The sequence below is a fragment of the Coenobita brevimanus genome, chromosome 95 (assembly GCF_032717465.1).
Source record: "Coenobita brevimanus isolate Jiangsu-jjx chromosome 95, ASM3271746v2, whole genome shotgun sequence".
Taxonomy (NCBI): Eukaryota; Metazoa; Arthropoda; class Malacostraca; order Decapoda; family Coenobitidae; genus Coenobita; species Coenobita brevimanus.
The window spans coordinates 25,542,035-25,562,947 of record NC_137048.1 but is presented as its reverse complement, the minus strand read 5'-3'; the positions used below and the strand labels follow the sequence as shown (position 1 = coordinate 25,562,947).

Here is a 20,913-nt window from a genome sequence, read left to right as displayed (position 1 = left end):
AAAGGACTCAGTGATAGTGCCATAGGGCATGCCTTGGACACCACTGTGTCTAGTTTATCCAGTAATGGCGAAGTTATCATGTTAAGAGCAAAGCCATAATTGGGGCCTCCGGCAGACGCATGAACACGTCCTGGTCTTGCGGCAAAAATTAGTCCTCTTCCTCATGTCATTACTTATCGACACAATGACCTACAGAGCTGGGGATACTTTCATTTGCAAGAAGAAGAGTTGATGAGTAATGTGATCTTTCATTCATTTCCCTTAACTGCTATAGTTTCTGAGATATGAATGCTAGAAGTAAGGCTATTTTGTGGAATTTTTCCGTACTGAGGTGACGCGTTAGATTTTAGACCGGTGTCCAGGGGTTAAGGGTTATTCCTCTGATGAATATAATCATTGAAAATAAAGTGTAACATACAGTACATTATTGGACTGAATGGGTTAAGGTTAATTGTTTATAGGCAGTTCTCAGTAGTTCTGCTTGGTACTAATATTCATTCATGAATAATGATAGCTAGTTAGGATTAATTGATGTTGACCACTCCTAGTGCCAGACTTTTTCCTCTTACAGTGCCCACTTGTGAGTTTTGTCTTCGAAAGGAGGATTGGGATGAAAGGTATGATGAAAAATAGTTGTAGTATATAAATGATGTATGTTTTCATTTTTGATAGTCAACCATCTCTTCTTTAAACATGAATAAGAGATTTTGCATAGAAACATAGGAAGAAGTTGAAAGCTTATTCAAGTTATATTGCTGCAGAAAATTGTTCCTTCTTTTTATAATAAGTACTGAGTACTGTATGGTTTATGTGTTTGTTGTATGACATGCACCCTCCTATTCAGAGGCAAAGGTGTTTCCCTACTTTAGAGGACTTCATTGTAGCATGTAAATGCAGATTGTAGCTTGGAAAGCAGTCAGGAGGTGAAAATAGTTTACCTATGCAAGCTTGCCCCACAAAACATATATATGGTTATTAGGGACGCCTTCTTAATGACACTGAGGAATTGTGTTTGTGTAAAAGGAAAGTGTTGCTTGTCATTTGCAAAAAAATAAGTAATGTTCTGTGATAGTGAAATAAGGGCAGTTGAGGATGATGATGTTCACAGACAGGAGCATCCTGAATAGAGCATAGGGAGATGGTTTGTAATGCCACTTCCAAAGAACATTGTGTACAAAAATAGAAATACACTTAGAAACTGAGCATATTTGCAAGGTGATGTGTATAATTGCTCTAAACATTTCTTCTCTGTTTGGCTGAGCAGGTATGGTAGTGAACAGTTCGACTCTCATCATACATGCATAAGAAATAAGTATAAAACAAGAAAAGTAATGTCACTCATAATCTGTCTCTCCAGATACAAAATGCAGGGCGTCCAATATGTGGCAAAGTCCTAAACCATTATTAAGATTTTTTTTAAATTTAATGCAAGGAAGAAGGAACCAAAGGCCAGAAGCCAGTAAGATTGTTCCCTCAAAGAAAAAACATTATCATCATCTGGACCTCCTTTCCCACCCTAGGGCAGGGTGAGGAGTAGCAACGTCCAGACAGCCCAAGTTTGCCCAGTCCAATGGGTACGCTTCTATTCATTCATCATTCAAGCCCACGAAATCCTGGCTCTATCTTATACACCAAAAAACTTTCACCACATTCTGTCACATAAATGTATCCAGTAGAGTCAGTCCAAATGCTGTCACCTTAAAAGTGGTGCCAAATCCCTGATCATGCACTTCTCACAATATTCATCCAGCCAGATCGATCTCTTGTTAGTCCCCTAGCCTCACTGACTTCCATAACTCTTTCCCACACACTCATCCACTATATCCTTCCACTTTCTCCATGGCCTACCTCGCCTCCTCCCTCCTTCAAGTTTGCTCAGATATTCCTTTTTCACCACTCTGTTGTTATCCATTCTCTCCACATAACCATACCATCTCAGTACACTCTCTTCGATTCTGGTGTCCACTGACTTCCCCACTCCACATCTTTCACGAATCATGTTATTTCATATCCTATCCGCTCTCTGTACTCCACATACATTCCTCAGTAGTCCCATCTTCACTGCTGTCACTTTTGACTTTTCATTTTCATGCCACACCATAGTCTTACACCCACATGTTAAAGTTGGCCCTAACACTCCGTGTAAGCCTCGCACAGCTGCAACACTCAAGCCTCTGTTTCATACCGGCTACTTTCCTTTCTTGTGTCACTCTACTTTCCACTTCTTTTGCACATTTTCCTCTCTTTTCTATAACTGTACCCAAGTATTTGAACCCTCTTACCAATTCCAGTCTCTCACCATTCACTGTAACATCACACTGGGAGTCACCATCTCTCTCAATTACCATCACTTTACTCATTTCTACATTTACTCTCAAGGCACAACCTCACAGACATCAGCGAAACTCTACACTAGTCTACCAAGTTCTTGTTCAATATTTGGAAGTAGAAAGAGAAGGAAAAAAAGAAGGAAGAGAGGAAAGGGCAGACACCCAAGAGCAGCACTACACCATCCACTCACTCGTTGTAGTGCTGCTCTTGGATGTCTGCCCTTTCCTCTCGTCCTTCCCTTTTTCCTTCCCTCCTCTTCTGTATTTCTTTCCTTCATTCTTTCCTCTTCTTTCTGCCTACGGACGACATTGCACTCTCTCTTCTGTCTTTCTTTCCCAGATTCTTTCCTCTTCCTGCTGCCTGTGGGTGACTTGACACTGAGTGACAAGTCAAATGGCTTCCTGTACACTAGGAAGCCATTTACTATGCCATGTGGTAACCGTATAACCAAATTATGCCATCCTGTGGTTTGGTGGGTAATTAAGGTGCTCCAGTTGGATTGAGCCTGGGCAGGTTTATATCCAAGGGGTGGTTGGGGTTTATTAGTCAGTAATGCCACTCAGGGATGAGTGAGTCAGGTCACTCTTATCTTAAATGTCAGGACCAACTTGCCTAGCCCACGGCTTGCATGCTTCTTGTGGGGCAAAGCATGATTAGATTATGATGATGATGAGCACTGCATCATCAGCATACAACAAATTTGAGATATTCCATCCATCACCATTCATTACCAGTTCCATCCCGCTCTCCATTATTCGTCTTTTACATCTCTCATCACCCCATCCATATACTGTATATATTGAAGAACCACAGGGACATCACACAACCTTGTCTCATGCCCACATTGATTGTGAACCATTCACTTAGATGCCCATTTACCCTTACACATGCTCACTGCCATCACAAAAACTTGACAGCATCTAGCAGCTTACCGTCTACACTGTACATGTGCAGAACCTTCCACAATCCTTCTCTGTCTGCTTTGTTGTATGCTCATTTCAGATCCATAAATGCCATAAACACCGTCTAGTCCTTCACACTAGCCATCTCCACTATCTGTCCACACATCGTCTGCCACTCCTAAAGCCAGCCTGGTCATCACTCACTAGGACTTCTGATATCTCTCTTACTTTCTCCATGATAATTCTTCCATATACCTTCTCTACAACACTCAGTATACCTATGCCACGATAATTCTTGCAATCACTTCACTCAGCTTTATTTTTGTACAGGTGAAAGACTGACGAAGAGAGTGTATGTGAGTGAGGTGGAGGGGGAAAGAGGGAGGGGGAGGCCGAGGATGAGATGGAGAGATGGGGTGGAGAGGTATATGAGAGAGGGGGGTGTGAGTTGGGAGCAGGGGAGTGAAATGGCGGGGGACAGGGCGACTTGGAGGCGATTTGTTTGTGGCCACCCCAAACGGGATTGAGGCGTCTGGCAATAGATAGATAGATAGATAGATAGATACAGTCACAGCCTTTTTCCACTCTACTGGCACAGTTTCACCCATCCAAGCCTTCTTACATATCTCCAACAAGCACTTAATTTTGCTCTCTCCACTACATTCAGTCACCTTTTGCATACACTTCATCAACCTCAGCTGCTTTCCCTTTTTTTGGCTGCTTCACAGTGTACATCAGTGCGAGTGTCACATTTCCTGGTACTGCATTCCTTCTCTGCACACCCCCAAAACCAGTCATGTTTACAGCGGCTCTGCTCCCTGTATTCCCATTCATCAGGCTATGAAAATATTCTTTCCATCTGGTCCATACTTCAGTCCCGTGGATTAATAATCTGCCACTTACAGCCTTGACACTTTCTCATTTTTTTCCACTGTCGCTTCTCTATTTCCACACCTCTTTCTAGAATAACTTCCTGTTTTCAGAGTAATTTGCAGTCATTTTTGTTCCTAGATCATCATTTACCCCCCTATTCCTCTTCACTAGTCTCTTTACATGCTTCTTGCTCTCAGTATACAGTTTTCGGTTCTTATTTCAGTTGAATCTCTATCCTGTAACCACTCTAGCCACTTCTGTGTCTTTTCGTCCACTGCTCTTTTAACCTTTTCATTCCACCATGCCATACCATTCTTCTTTGTTGTTACTCTTGTCACACGACACACTGCTTCGACATTCCTAACTAAGCAGCCCCTATAGGCATTCCATAGGCTGTCCAGATCCATTTAATTCCAATTCACTGATTCCAACTCCTCCCTTGCTTTGGTCCTTTATTCATCTGCCATTTCTTTGATCCTCAGCTTCTCCACTTTCTGTCTTTCTCCCTGACTGCTCCTCTCACTCCTGGTTCACCTCACTCCTCGTAGCTTGATTTTGCATACCTCAGTCAGATGATAACAGGGAGCCAAATCCAGGAACACCTCTTGTTTCCTACTGTCAAACAGAAAATTGTGATAATAATTTTTGTATTGAATGTACAAGATGGCTTACATCATTTGTACATGTGGGGAAATGTATGTGTGATGATAATTGGGTTGATAGTTGTTGGGGTAAACATTTTACATATCTGAACATGAAAAGGAACGTTGGGTCTGGTTAGTACTTGGATGGGTGACCGCCTGGGAACACCAGATGCTGTTGGCATAACGTTCTCCTTACGTGTCAAGTGGGGTTGGTGGAGGATTAGTGCCCCTCCCTGTAAAACAATTAACTCTAAGCCCTTGGCCACCCCGTTTGGGATACATGGCGTCTGGCAATGAATGAATGAACATGAAAAGGAAAGCTTTAGTGGGCAGACCAGAGATAGTGTGGGGTAAGGTCCTGTTAAGGGATCCCAGTGTTAGTGATGCCACAGGAGTTTTTGCAGAGAATATTCCTAAGATTAACAAAGCTAGTCCATCTAAGCAGTGAGTAGTGAATTTGAAAATGTATGTTTTATTTATAGCTGTAGTGGGTGCTGGAGAGATGCCTTCCTGTGGTGGCATAAGTATAACTAGTCAGCTGAGCTGCATGGTTTAAAATCATCCTTAAACTTTTTGTTTATCCCTGTAAAGGGGATGGTGGACAGCAGAAAGTCAGATTCAGCCTGTAGTCCACTGTTTAAATCTAGATAAGTCTGGGGCCATGTGGCAGCAGTAATAGCTCTAGTCCAATATTAGAACTACAGTACTGAATATTATTCTGGTATGAGTTACTTTGTCATATTCTTATTCCTGCAGCCAAGGTGTAATGAACTACCCTCGCAAAGCTCAGAAGACTCAGTCAAGAGAAGAGATGTCTGCTGTAGTTATTATGAAGTGTGAGAATGGAAAGATGCTGCTTGTTCAGCGTCCTAAAACTGGTAAGATATATTACATGTGTCGTGGCACACCTAATGCCTGACTTGGTTTATATCTGTGACTGGGGTAAAATAATCATGTTGTTTTGATGTGTCTAAAACTCATTTCTTATATCTTTCAATCCATCAAAATCTTCACAGGAGTATCCTCCAGTTTTTCACAATATCCAGCCCAATCTTGCTTCATTTTTAAACATGCTTAGGGTTTCATTCTCTTGGGATTTATCTTGGAAAGATCATATTATCTCTTACAAAATCTACTTCTGAGAAATCAGGTGTGCTAAGCCGACTCCATGCCTTCCCTGCCCTTGCACTGTTGTTGACTCTATACACTGGTTTTATTCGCTCCTTTGTTGAGTACAGCTCTCATGTGTAGGGAGGCTTCCCACATACAGCTCTTATCAGTAACGTGGAGTCAAAGACTTTTCGTCTCATCAGCCCTCCTCCTCTTACTGGCTTCCTTCAACTTCTGTTTCTTCACTACACTAATGCATCATTATCACTTTTCTGTTGCCACTTTAATGGTCTCTGCTCCACTGAACTGTCTGCTTGCATCCCTTCCCCACTACGGTGGGTGCATAGCACCCATCTAGCAACAAACTCTCGTCCCTTTTCTGTCCAACTCTCTAATGCTAGAGTTAACCGTTACTCCCAGTCCTTCATGTATACAACAGGTCATCTCTGTAAATATCTTCTTCATTCTATATTTCCTGCTGCATATGATCTCCAGTCTTTCAAATTCAGTGTGTCCGCGGATCTTGAAATGAACAGATCTTGAATATGGCTCTCTGATATATGTTGTTTTTTCTTGGGGGAACACTCTTATGGGCTTCTGGCCTTTGGTTCCTTGTTTCTTGCATTAAAAAAAAAAAAAAGAGCATGTGCATACTTTTTCCATTTCCTCTTCTTGTTCTGCTTTTATTTTTATTTTTTATTTTTTTTTTAAGTAATTTAGACACTGCTGTGCACAAATAGGCAAGCCTGTAATGCCCAGCTTCACAAAGAATACCTGTACTACCCCTGCCCTGCCTCATTGACAACAACCATCTCATCCTTTTTTACCCATTCATTTCCATTCAACTGACTATTTTTCTGTCCCACCTCCTCCCCACTGTAGATATGTATAAATATGTCTCTTATACTGTGCCCAACTACACAGGATATACTCATTCCTTTCCAGTGACTCACCACCATTTCAGTTCATCCCACCCACTCATCTCTACTTAGGTGTGAATATATTTTCTTCTTTATGTGTTGCCTTGTTGTGCATTCTTTATGGTTATTAACCTTATCAAGTGTGTGGGCCGGGCAGATTATATCTGTGCTGGAGTCAGCCGCTCTTGTGGTGACCCACATCATCGCAGCGCAATATTTTTCTTTGATGGCCCTGTGTAAATACACTTTTCATGATAGAATGTTGGTTTTGGTTTCATTTTAAAGCTGAATAGATGTACTTTATCATAGTATGTTCAAAAAAGAAAAACAAAGAAAATGAAAAATCTAAATGATGAGTTGAAAGTAGGTGAAAACCAAAAATTTTATACCTTGCCGTAGAAAAATGTTCAGCAAAAAAAAACTAATAAAGATACATAAATCTGGTTTAAACCTTTCAAATCTGCAATAAATTACGTTTACAGTGATATATAGCTTATGGTTATTTCTGCATTTTATTGTGTGGTAAAGTGAAAGGAAAAAGATACACAATTTTTTATGATTCTCTGCTGCATATTCGCTTCGCGAACTTTTGCTTTGATTGGTCAGTATAAATACACTTTTTATGATAAGATGCTGGTTGTGGTGTTAATTTGAAGCTGAATAGTTGTACTTTAATTTAGTATGTTCAAAATAGGAAAACAAAGAAAATAAAAAGTCAAAATGATGAGGTGAAGCTAGACAAAAACACCAAATTGTATACCTTGCTGTACAAAAATGCAGTAGTCCCTCCAATATCCGATGTAATAGAGCCAACGGCATTTCCGGATAGTGATCCCTTCCGGATATTGGGCCCCAGCCTTCTGGACTTGTACTTATGGACCCTAACTCAGAAATACACCTATACAACTCCCTCTGGACATGCATAGCACCTATTTAAGACCCAAATCACACCAATAAGGGACATAAAAGACTGAAATAAATGCAAAAGAAGCATAAAATGAGTTTTTTGAGGTAGGTTTATACAGTAATCACTCTAATATCCGGACGCCCAATAACCGAACATCCCCACTACCCGGACCTTATCGTCCTGGGATCCAACATTCCCAAAATGGTCCGAAAACCCCCCCCAAAAAAAAAAAAAATTGATTTTTTGCCGTCCGTAATTTGAACTTGCCGTGCACCGCGGGAGAGCATTGTTTTGGTTCGTCATTCCTCCGACGTCCGATAGAGCGCCGCTGCATCTTCCCCACTTCCCGCCTGTCTCTCACCGCGACTGGACCTACGCTCTTCGCAATGGCTGCCCACGTGCTCGCTTTTGTGGTGGTGCCGTACTTGCTGCAAGACCTCCTGCTGCTCTCGGCCCTCCTCTTAGTGTGTGTGATGATGGCCCCACCACCTGAGAAAAGGAAGGGAGTGGTGTTGACTCTGGAAAAGAAGAGGGAGATATTGGAGAAACGCTGACGAAACTGGTTTATTCTATCGCTCTTTGCCAACGAACACTCTGGCCGAGGAGATGGAGAAGCGTATACCTGGCCGCAAGCTTTCTAAGGAACGGATATCTGCTTTGTGTTGTGCCAGTGCTAACAGCATGCACCGGTTTAAGCCCGTTGTTGTTGGCCGTGCAAAGCAGCCTCGGTGCCTTCGTGGGGTGATGGATGTCCTTCCTGTCGTATGGTACCATTCTTTGAAAGCATGGTTCACAGCTGTGATTTTCAAAGACTGGTTTCACCGTCACTTTGTCAAGGAGGTCATCCAATACCAGACGAAGACACTGGGAATCCCTCGCGACCAGGTAAAGGCTTTCCTTCTGCTCGACAATGCACCTGCCCACCCGTGCGACAAGGACTTGGTTGCTGAGAATGGCCGTATTAGGTGCATGTTTCTGCCACCTAATATGACTGCTCTCATTCAGCCCATGGACCAAGGAGTGATCGTGGCAACAAAGCGCCTGTACCGTTGGAAGTTCCTGGACGAGGTGATGGTTGTTCTCGAGGATGAGGACGAGCGCAGGGAAGGACGTGACACTCGAGGCAAGCCGACTTTGGAAAACCTTCGCCGCTACAACATCAAGTCTGCGCTGTACAACTGGGCTAGTGCATGGAAGGAAGTCCCTGTGAAAACTCTTGAAAATGGTTGGTCTCGTCTGCTTCTCGAAACAGATGTGGAGCACGATTTTCTGGGCTTTGACGTGGATGACTTCCATGCACGGCTACGTACACACGGCGACGTTGTTGATGTGGATGATGTACGTGAGTGGTTGGACGACGACGAGGGCGATCCTGGGTATCAGACATTGTCTGATATCGAGATCGTGTCTTCGGTTGCTGGTGTCAGTCCCGAACTTGAAGATTCCGACGACGAAGACGACGATGATGTGGACTCCTCTCAGCAGGACACTACTCCAGCCATCCCCAAGCTGAGCGCACTCCGGGAACATCTAGAGTTCGTCCTAGACTACCTGGAACACCCGGACTGCGACAGGGAGATGGGGCCCTTGGGACTCGTGGAGGAAGTGCGTGCTTGCAGGCAGCGCATCATCAATCGCCAAAATCGTCGGTCCTTGCGTCAGTCAACGATTGACAGTTTTTTCAGGCCCGTGACCCCTGCTGTGCCAAGCCCTGGCTCCACTCCGTTGCCTCCCCAAGACAGGCCCTCATGCTCCGAGCCACAGCCCAGCACATCAGCTACAGTGGAGTCACCGCTCAACGTGAGTTTGCGGCTTTCGTCAGAGTCTTCTGCAGTCGGTACGCCATCACCACGACCCAGCGATGCACCCCTTGGTCACCTGCCAGTGATACTCTCGGACTCTGACAGTGAATAAACAGCAAGAACTTCTCCACTAGACCACACGGGAATTTTGAGTGTTGTGCGGTGAAAAAAACGGTGTGTTGTGTTAAGGTTTTCGAAATGAGAGAAAAGACTCAGTGGAAACAAAATTTAACGTAACTAAACTTCTTTGTTTTGGCTTTGGAAAATAAAAAAAACTTGGGAAAAGTTAATGTGCAACACTAAATTAAACTGGAACATTATTTGGACTAAAGTGAACACTGTGAAGAGAACGGACTTCTGTGTGTTATTGACTAAGTTCGGTGCAAGACTTCAGGAAGAGTGTACTGCAAGTGCTTCAGGAAATCGTTCTTACTGTCAGAGTCCGAGAGGAGGCGGTTATTCATCGAGGTGTCCAGGGACTTGCTGTAAGTAGCCAGAATGTTTCATACTGTACTTTTTTCCATACTATACTTACCAGAATGTTTCATACTGTACTTTTTTCCATACTATACTTACCAGAATGTTTCATACTGTACTTTTTTCCATACTATACTTACCAGAATGTTTCATACTGTACTTTTTTCCATACTATACTTACCTCATGCATGTGCAGTAGGAATGTGTTTTTCAGAGTTAGGCTAGGTTAGGGTCCATAAGTACCAGAATGTTTATTAATGTATGAACATACTTCTAAACCCTCATTTTATGTTTCTTTTGCATTTATTTCAGTCATTTATGTGCCTTATTGATGTGATTTGGGTGTTAAATAAGTGCTATGCATGTCCAGAGGGAGTTGTATAGGTGTTTCTCTGAGTTAGGGTCCATAAGTACAAGTCCATAAGCTGGGGCCCAATATCCGGACGAAACCAATAACCAAACCTACCGATGGCTCTATTACTCCAGATATTGGAGTGATTACTTTATTAAACATTCTGGGTACTTACAACAAGTCCCTGGCTCCTGGACTGGTAGTTATGGACCCTTACCTAGCCTAACTCAGAAAAACACCTCCCTACTGCACATGCATAGCACCTAAGGCACAACATATTCACACCAATAAGGGACATAAAAGAGTGAAATGAGGTGTTAGAGGTAAGTATGGAAAAAACAGTACAGTACAATATGAAACATTCTGGGTACATACAGCAAGTCCCTGGCCATCTTGATGAATAACCCATCTCCTCTCAGACTCTGACAGTAAGAAGGAGTTCCTGAAGCATTTGCAGTACACTGTTCATGAAGTCTTGCACAGAACTGTCATTTGCACTCAGAATTTGATTCTCTTAACACTGTGCACTCTTGTCTTACTTGCGCTCCATTGTACCTTAATGAAATAAGTGTTGCATTGTGCACTTTAAGTCTTCCCTCTCTTAAAACTATTTTCTAAACAAAACACACTCAAGTTAATTTGCGTTACATTTACAGTCCATTAAATTTTTGTCTTTTCACTCAGAACTCTAATTCCTTAACACTATGCACTGTTTTCTTCACTGCACAACATTGTAAATTCCTGTGTGGTCTTGTGGAGAAGTTTTTGGCATCTAATCACTGTCAGAGTCTGAGAGTAGAACATGCTGGTGACCTAGGGGTGCGTTGCTGGGTCGTGGTGATGGCGTACCCACTGCAGATGACTCTGAAGAGAGGCGTAAACTCACATCGAGTGGTGACTCCACCGTGCCTGTTGTGCTGGGCTGTGACTCGGAGCATGAGGGCCTGTCTTGGGGAGGCAATGGAGTGGAGCCAGGGCTGGGCACAGTGGGGGTCACGGGCCTGAAAAAGCTGTCAATCGTTGACTGACGCAAGGAACGACGATTTTGACGATTAATGATGTGCTGCCTGAAAGCGCGCACTTCCTCCACAAGTCCCAAGGGCCCGATCTCCCTGTCGCAGTCCGGGTGCTCCAGGTAGCCCAGAATGAACTCTAGGTGTTCCCGGAGTGTGCTCAGCTTGGGGATGGCTGGAGTAGTGTCATGCCGAGAGGAGTCCACATCTTCGTCGCCGTCCTCGTTGGAATCTTCAAGCTGGGTACTGACACCTGCAACTGAAGATGCGATCTTGATATCAGACATGTTCTCATACCCAGGATCGCCCTCATCGTCATCCAACCACTCACGCACTTCGTCCACATCAACATCGTTGCCATGCGCACGTAGATGTGCATGGAAGGCCTCCATGTCAAAACCTAGGAAATCGTGCTCCACATCCATTCCGAGAAGCAGATGAGACCAACCATTTTCTAGAGTCTTGACAGGGATATCCTTCCATGCACTGGTCCAGTTGTAGATGGCAGACTTGATGTTGTAGTGGCGAATGTTTTCCAAAGTCCGCTGGCCTCACGTGTCCCGTCCCTCCCTGCGCTCATCCTCGTCCTCGAAGACAACCGTCACCTTGTCCAGGAACTTCCGCCGGTACAGCCTCTTTGTTGCCATGATCACTCCTTGGTCCATTGTTTGGATGAGAGCAGTAGTATTAGGTGGCAGAAACATGCACCTAATGCGCCCATTCTCAGCCACCAACTCCTTGTTGCACAGGTGGGCAGGTGCATTGTCGAGGAGAAGGAGGGCCTTTACCTGGTCGTGTGGGATTCCCAGTTTCTCCGTCTGGTAATGGATGACCTCCTTGACGAAATGGCGGTGGAACCAGTCTATGAAGATCTGGGATGTGAACCATGCCTACAAGGAATGGTACCAGACGACAGGAACGACATCCATCACCCCACGAAGACACCGAGGCTGCTTTGCACGGCCAACAATAACTGGCTTGAGCCGGTGCATGCCGTTAGCATTGACACAACACAAAGCAGATATCCATTGCTTGCAGAGCTTGTGGCCAGGTACACGCTTCTCCGTCTCCTCGGCTAGAGTGTTCGTAGGCAAAGAGCGATAGAATAAGCCAGTTTCGTCAGCGTTGTAGACTTGACCGAGAGTTAGGCCCTCCCTGTCAATCAAGCCCTTCACCTTGTCCCGAAACTCGTCAACTCCATCCTCGTTGGCGTCCACAGCTTTGCCATGAGACTTACGGTTGGTAAGGCCATGTCATAACTTGAACGGGAAGAGCCAACCTTCAGATGCCTTGAAGTCTAGGGCGTCGTGAAGCCTTGCGAACTTCTCAGCAGCAGCCTTCAGCTCCATGCCACGCACCATCACACCAGCAGCACATTGCTGTCGATACCAAATCAACGTAGAGCGGTTGACTTCTGCATACTTGGGAGTATACATCACTTTCCTCTCAATGTTGCGTTTGCTTTTCAACGAGAAGTCAGCCGTTTACTGCATGAGTTTGTCTCAGGATCTCTTGATATCAAACAAAGTAGGCTGGGCCTGGTTGAATTCACGGAGGATACGTGAGGTAGATCATCCTGCATCCAGCTTGTCCAATATCTCCCTCTTCTCCAGAGTCAACACCACTCTCTTCCTCTTCTCAGGCGGCGGCGCCATCATCACACACACGAAGGAGAGGCACGAGAGCAGCAGGAAAGCCTGCAGCAGGTAAGGCACCACCACAGAAGCGAGCACGTGGGCGGCCATGACGAGCGTGCACACACAACAAGAGACGGGCGGTAAGTGGGGAGGATGCAGGGGCGCTCTAGCGGACGTCGGCGGAACAACGCACCAAAACACAGCTCGGTCGCACCGCGCGGGCCAACTTCAAATTACAGGCGGGGAAAAGTCGGATTTTTTTCGAGTTTTTTGAGGTTTTTGGCCCACTTTGGGAATATTGGATCCCGGGACGAAAATGTCCAGTTATTGGGGATGTCTGGAAAGTGGGCGTCCGGAAATTGGAGGGATTACTTCAGAAAAAAATAAAAATAATAAAGATATACAAATCTTGTTTAAACCTTGCAAAGCAACAAAACTACTGCCCGCCATGCACAGAGCAAGCATTCTGTGATATCGTACCCGAGTCTCTTTGTTATGATGCGTAAACACAATTAATGGTGAGTACTTACAAAAGTATCTAATAATGATGCATAAATGCGTCATGGGAATCTCTGAGGTTGGATTTGAGATGACCCAAAAACTCATCATCGGAATCTCAAAAGGTTAAATCCACAGCATAGCATGTTCCATTGCTGCTTGAAAGATGATTTGCCATTTTCCCCCAGTTTACAGTAAGTCATTATTGGAAGAAAATGTGTTGGCAATCCCCAAGGAGACATAGGACCACCTTATTTTGCAGTTTTCTTCTGTTTTTTCTTCACCGTAGCTGTTCATGGAATTCTTTGACTGCAGTATTATTTTTGGTACATTTTCAGGTTTTGATGTTTTGTTTCTTTTAAAAGTGGTAAAAAGTGATTTAAAAATGGTTTGTTTACATTCCCTGACTGCACCGAAAAAATACGCCCTCTTGTGCTGTGTGAAGATAGATGGATGCCATTTTAGAATGCCATTTTTCAATGAAAATACCCTTATCATTGCTTATTTATCCCAACCAAATCAAAATTTTTGTACGTTAATCCAACTTTAGTTATCCTAACCTTACCTGTTTTGTGCAAACTTAACCAAACCTATCCAAACCTAACCTGACCTATCACATATACGATAATCATATTTTCCTTGTTCATTGATGGATCCTCTTCATAATAAAAAATCTACTTCTATACACATTTACAAAGTTATTGGACCAGTTCAAATTTTTTTTTTTTTTTTTTTTTTTTTTTTTTTTTGAGGTGGCCCTATGTCTTCTTAAGTATTACTCTTGTGATATTTTGGAACACACCACTGACAAGAAAAAATTACCGTATCATAAAAGTGTCTGCCTCATGTGTCAGGCACTGTACAGCACCCAGAGGGAATACTTCTAATATCATGGTCCATAACCTACCACAGTTTCTTTTCATCGTGACCACTTGTCTCTGTCCATCTCACTCACCCCAGGGAGATCTGAATTTTTATATCATCCACAGCAATGTTAGGACTGATTTTATTTATTTATTTATTTATTTTTTTTTACATTCCTTCTCTACCATCTCCATGTGTTTCCTTTCTGACAGAAAGTGATTGGAGAACTGAATAGTTTTCATGAAGAGAGACTGGTTGTTGGGAAATGATGAAAGCACAGAATGACAGCGCTTTTTTACTGTTTGAGGCATAGACACTGAAAAGTGTCTGAAAATTAGCAACTGAATGGAGTTTCTGTTTAGAGCTGCACTTGAGTGCAGCTGTAAATATGATGAAATAGTATAAATAACAATTGTTGATCTCATGTTTCCCTAAAGTGCCAGTCCTTCTAAATAAGTACTAGTGCTCAGACTCTTTGAGACACCAACATTACACTACCATTAATTCACCTGTAGTATTATATCAGAACAGTGGCACCTACTAAGCCCTATAATGATCACAGTAACTCAGGAATGTCAAGTTCTTGATTTAATTGTCATTAGATTGCATTGTAGATATTGGCAAAGTATTAAGTTCAGCAAACTCAGTTATCCCTTGTTGGAACATCTGGCCCAGTGCAGTATCTGGTGCTGCTGGCTCGGCTTGATTAAAACAATATCCGGTGAAATTATGCAATATCCAGCGCCAAAATACCACGTAATATCCGGCTTCGAGGCATATTAACCAGTTTGGAAGTGGTAGCCAGCCGGCGCTGCATTACAGTATTACTGTACTGTACCATTACCTTATTATATTTTGTGCTTAAGTTTCATCTTTTACTCATGGGAAAGTTTTTAGAGGGCTGAGACGGATAGTAACACAATGTCTGGTTCGACGCCGAATGTTGAGCCGATGGGGAGTGCTATGCAAAATACGGTTTTTCACATTATGTGGCATAGGGCTTGGTTGAATTACTCCAGATAATTGAGAGTTCACTGTAGTCAGTACTGTATAAGAAAAGGGGCAGTAAAAAGACTTTCTCAAAGTACTCTAAGTTCACCAGTATGTGGGGGTCATCACTGGTTTACAAAGTAATTCCAGAACATGTGGTAGGAGAAGATAACATTTGCTCTAGAGACTAAGGTTCACTGATCTTAACAGCTTTGAAGATCATTAAACACTGTTTAAACTTAGTCCTGGCCTTTATTGGAAACCAGTGCAATTAATTGAAAATTATAGTGGTGGGAGTCCCTGGAAAAAGACCTGATATAAGTCTAGCATCCCTGTTCAGTACAGTACTGATTGAACTGTATTCATCAGATATTTCTACAGACCAACTCACAGAGAGTTACAATTGTCAGTGCAAGATGTAATGTGTGATTGAGTTGTTGTCAAAAGACACTGAAGATATAACAACAGTTTTATGGCAAAGAGATTCGAAATGCCGAGTATGAAATTTGTAAGTTTTCACCAAAGAAAACGTATACTCCTTAAAGTTCAGGTTTGAGTTAAAATCTGTTCCCAAATTTATTTTCATTCATTACTTAGTCTCAGAGTTAGCAAATTACAGTAATCCCTCAATTATCCGGATGTCCATTATCTGAACAATCCATTATCCACTTGCTGTGATCTGTGCTGTTCAGAACCATTATTCATACATTTTTCTATTTCATCCAGACAAATGCTTGTGTATGGGTGGAAATTATGGCCAAGTGAACATTTTTGCCTGGCAGGGCCATTTTTTTTTTTTATATATGTCACTGCAGGGTATGGCCATGCAGTGGTTATTGCTTGTCTGTGGTCTACTTGACCATGGTAATTGCTTGGCTGTGGTTTATACGTCTGCTTGACCAGATAGAGTAGTGTAAAATACCAGGAATTAGTGTTGTATGATGTACTGCAGGGGCCTTTCACATTGGCTTTCAAAGTTAGGGTATGTACAAAGGCAGGCCAGGGGAGAAGTCCATTATTTGGACGGATCCTCTGTTGAGACATGCCTTCGGCTCTATTACGTCAGATGATTGAGGGATTACTGTGTGTTGACATATAAAAGAACTACAGAATTAGAGCAAGCTACCCTGTATAGTACAGACACGGTTTGCTTTGCAACAGGGTTATGTCAAATAAAAGCCTGTTGTGTACCAGAAATGATTTATCATAGAATGAAGTCAATATAACATGGGTTCAGAGGGGATAGGGGAGAGGTCTATGACCATGAAGCCTTTAAAAAAAAAAAAAAAAAAAAAAAAAATAATAATAATAATAATAATAAGCTTGCCCTTGGTGCCTTTCAGTAGCTCTATGTTTTCCATTAGGGGTAGCATCCTTGCCAGGTTGATATCCAAGTCGCATGTTTCAGTATTTCACACAGAAAAAGTTACCACTTCACTTAATGTTGCACACTGCACTATTTGTTATGCACATACATTGTTATGTGGCAATAACAGTGGTGTTTCAGTGGTCTTTGATGCACAAAATGGAATGAAAAGTGGGTGATCATAGCAAATGTAAAGACATGGCGACCATCTTGTCTAAATCAGCTGACTGGGGGAGACTGTGTACGGGTAGACACAGTTTCCAAGCCAAGTTTCAGTGTTTCACACAAAAAAGTTATCTCTTCACTTAATACCATACTCTGCAGTTTTCGCAATGCACTTATACTGTTATTTGGCATTAGCAGTGGTGTTTCAATGTCCTTTCATCTGCAAAATGAAATAAAAGGCAGATGATCACAGCAAAGGTAAACACTGGACAGCCATTTTGTCTGAGACAGCTGACTTTAGGTTTGCATGTGTCACTGTGTCCACATGAGATTCTTGGAGGTGGCTGTCACATTTATAATTCTGGCATATTCTCAACAATTTTTTATTGTTATTCTGAAAAAGGGTATAGCTTAAATAATTGTTGTAACGATTCATCACATAACTAACTTACTTATAACAAGACTTGATTGTACCCATCTTACTACTTAACAGAATGTCAGTTCTTCATCTTCTGAACTAAATCTGTCCAAAGTCATGCCATCATACAATATGTATGTTTAAAAAACGCATCTGACAACTTTCATTTGCCAGATAGGTCAAGCAAAATTCCCTCAGGCTGTGTAGAAATAATGATCATATTATTTTGTGTAAGCCAAACTACAGTAAACGCAGAATTATCCAGTGTAATTCAGCCAACCTCCAGGCCGGATGTTGCAGAACACCGGGTATTGCATAGTACTCCCCAGTTGGCTTTCTGTTCGGTGTTGAGCTGGATAATGTGTTATTATTCGACTCAGTCCTTTATCCTAAAAATTTTCCTACAATATTACCCATAAGTAAAAGATTAAAATTAAACATAAAATACAGTACAGTATTGGTATGATACATATAGTACAGTAATACTGTACATGATATTATCATAATTATACTGTATTCACCTAATGTTGGCACTGATGGAGGGTATATACAATATGCACAGATATGTCCCCACCATATAGAAGTCAAAGCACTAGGGCACAGAGCACTGAGGGGCCACAAGGTTAGTCACAGCACTACAACAACAAGTGAGGCATGGGAGGCCACAGACTGTCACAGCACTAGGTTTTACCCACTGCATGGGTTGCAAGAGCCGAGCGCTCAGGTATGTCCTCACTGTATGGTATGCATGGGAGAGGCTGAGAGAGCGACGATAGTCTTGGCGCACTTGTTGGGCTGCTCCCACAATGCATTGTGATTGGCTGGTGCATTGTGGGGCTGTCCATGTGTCGATTGGGTCCTGTGTCTGAGTTGGAGGGTTGATTGCTTCCTGTTTCTGAGCTGTATATTGCCAAATTTTGCTGAATATTGTTTTAATAGAGCTGAGCCAAAAGTGCTGGATATTGCTTTGGGGTGGATATTGCGACAGTGGATAATTGAGAGTTTACTGTATTTGGATTGATTTTTGAATGATATGTATTTGCTTAGGAAAGGGTAAGTCTTTCTCAAACCATTCTTAACCACCAGGTCTGTTGGCAAACCTGTGGGAATTCCCAAGTATAGCTCTGGGGACAGGGAAGGAAGATAAACAGGAGCAAGAGATGAGAGATGTAAGGAGAGAGCTGGAGGGAAAGTACTGCCTCACACCCACTCAAGCAGCTTCTGCCCGGCACATATCTGATGTCGTGCATATTTTCTCTCACATCCGACAGACCTACAGGTTGTACTTGAGTATTATAGGTGCTAGAAATATTTTTCCCATTATTTTTCTTTATGCTTATTGCAGTTATTTTGATTCCATTGATTACTGACTCCATTGGTAGTGTTATTATGTTATTGCATTAAACCTGCACATATTATTTCTTTCAGAATTTTTTCAATTAATGCCTTCTTTGCTGGCACCAGACATCACTGAATTAGGACAGAAATTTTGCATCAGTGAAACTTACATAAGAACAGAGCATTAGGTTCATGAGTTCTTTTGACATCAAAATTATGTTCTTAGTTATTTTTACAGGCTGCTAACAGGTGTGCAACTCATTATTTTAGAGTTTATAAAGTGAGCCTGGATGTGGGAGAAGGAATTACATGGCCAGAACATTACCAGGGAGGACACTGGATGGATAAAACTGAATTCCTTGCCTCAGCCACTTCAACTGCCATGAAAAAGGTTTGATTAAACTCCCATTTTTTTTTTTCAGTTATTTTGTTGTGTTATATAATACAAGCAGTTTTTCTCAGAAGAATGAGAGATGACCAAAAATGGACTTAATTGTTAATGCAACCTCAGTAAGCAGTCATCTGTTGTAAAGTTTTTTCACATTTATGAAGCCAACACTATTTTGAAAATTCATATACAGTGCCTGTGCATGATCTCTTTTAAATGTGTCCTGTATGATGTTCACTGTATTAAGGCTCCCTCACGGCTCTTAGCATGTTACCCGTGTGTTGAACCACTTTTGTACCATTTGATGTGGACATCTGTGCTGGGAGGGGGTTGGTGATAGCCAATACCCTCTTCAGGCATAAAATGATCCACAGGTATACATGGCGAGTGATGAGAAGGGTGGGTGGTGAACTGAATGAAAGGAAGGCAATGATTGATTATGTGTGTGTGGATGAAAGGATGCGAAGATGTATATTGGATGCAAGAGTTTATAGAGGTTGGGGGAGTGGACTTTCTGACCACTACTTGGTGGTGGCCAGAATTAAAGTTCAAGTAAGATGGAGGAATAGAAGAAGGGAAAGACGAGAGGAAGGAGTAGTTGCAAGGAGAGTGGAAAGGTTACAAGAGGATGAGAAAAAGGCAGAGTATAAGAGAGAAGTGGAGGAACGATTGAACAAATATGAATTGGAGCAGATGGGGGACGTGGAAGGTGTGTGTAGAATATTTACAGAAGAAATATGTGCAGCATGTGATGTGGTGTGTGGAAGGAAGAGAAGATGGAGGGGGGTGCAAGGAACAGCGTGGTGGACTGAAGAGGTGAAACAGGCTGTGGCACAAAAGAAGAAAGCGTGCAATGAATGGATGAGGAATAGGGGCGTGGAAGAGGTTGAGAGGCGGAAAAGAGAGTTATATGTAGAAAGAAAGAGAGAGGTGAAAAGATTAGTAAGAGAGAGTAAGAAGAGAGTGGATGAGGAATTTGGAAGGAATTTGAGTGTAAAGTGGAGGGACTGTAAGAAAATGTTCTGGAGAGAGGTGAAAAGAGTAAGACAGGGTGGAAGTGAAGTTAGCAGAGGAGTGAAAGATAAAAATGGTAGATTACTAGTGGAGAAGGGAGAAAAAGTGAGCAGATGGAGAGAACACTTTAAGGAATTGTTGAACATGGAGGATGGAAGTAATGCGAGTATAAGTGGCTGGGGAATGGCTGGGAGAAGGAGGGAGGTGAGAAGACAGGAAGAAATCAGTAGGATAGAAGTTGTGGAAGCAATGAAGAAAGTTAAATGGGGAAAGCCCCAGGAATTGATGGAGTGTGTGGTGAAATGCTGAAGCATGGGGGAGAGATAGTAGTAGAATGGATGTGGAAGATGTGCAGATTGGCCTGGGAGGAAGGTCGAGTCCTGGAGGATTGGAAGTCAGGTATAATTATTCCCTTGTACAAAGGAAAAGGGGAAAAAGAAGTGTGTGGTAATCATAGGGGCATTTGTCTTCTTAGTATAATAGGAAAAGTGTATGGTAGAATACTTACTGACAGAGTTAGAGAAAGAACAGAGGAATTAGTTGGAGAAGAACAGGGAGGCTTTAGGAAGGGAAGAGGTTGTGTAGATCAGATATTCATTCTCAGATCTTTAGTGGAAAAGTTTCTAGAGAAGGGAAAGAAGTTGTATGCGGCTTTCATGGATTTGGAGAAAGCATATGACAGGGTGGATAGACTAGGATTGTGGAAAGTGTTAAGAATATATGGAGTAGATGGGAAGTTGTTGATTGCTGTGAAGAGTATGTACGATGGTGCGAAGGCTGCAGTGCATGTGGATGGTGAACTAAGTGAATTTTTCTCTTTGAAAGTTGGGTTGAAACAGGGATGTGTCATGTCTCCATGGTTGTTCAATCTGTACATGGATGGGGAAATAAAAGAGGTACAAGG

The 20,913-nt window shown here is 42.5% G+C and overlaps 1 protein-coding gene across 1 annotated transcript in view; it reads left to right on the top strand.

Moving 5' to 3' along the window:
* LOC145413294 (adenine DNA glycosylase-like) overlaps nt 1–20,913 on the top strand; it is an 81,325-nt gene that overhangs the window by 58,391 nt on the left and 2,021 nt on the right. Inside the window, exons 7-10 of the mRNA XM_080283022.1 lie at nt 572–617; nt 5,507–5,628; nt 18,356–18,548; nt 18,878–18,998. Of these exons, the coding sequence (XP_080139148.1) occupies nt 572–617; nt 5,507–5,628; nt 18,356–18,548; nt 18,878–18,998 (482 nt within the window). The remainder of the gene's footprint in view (nt 1–571; nt 618–5,506; nt 5,629–18,355; nt 18,549–18,877; nt 18,999–20,913) is intronic.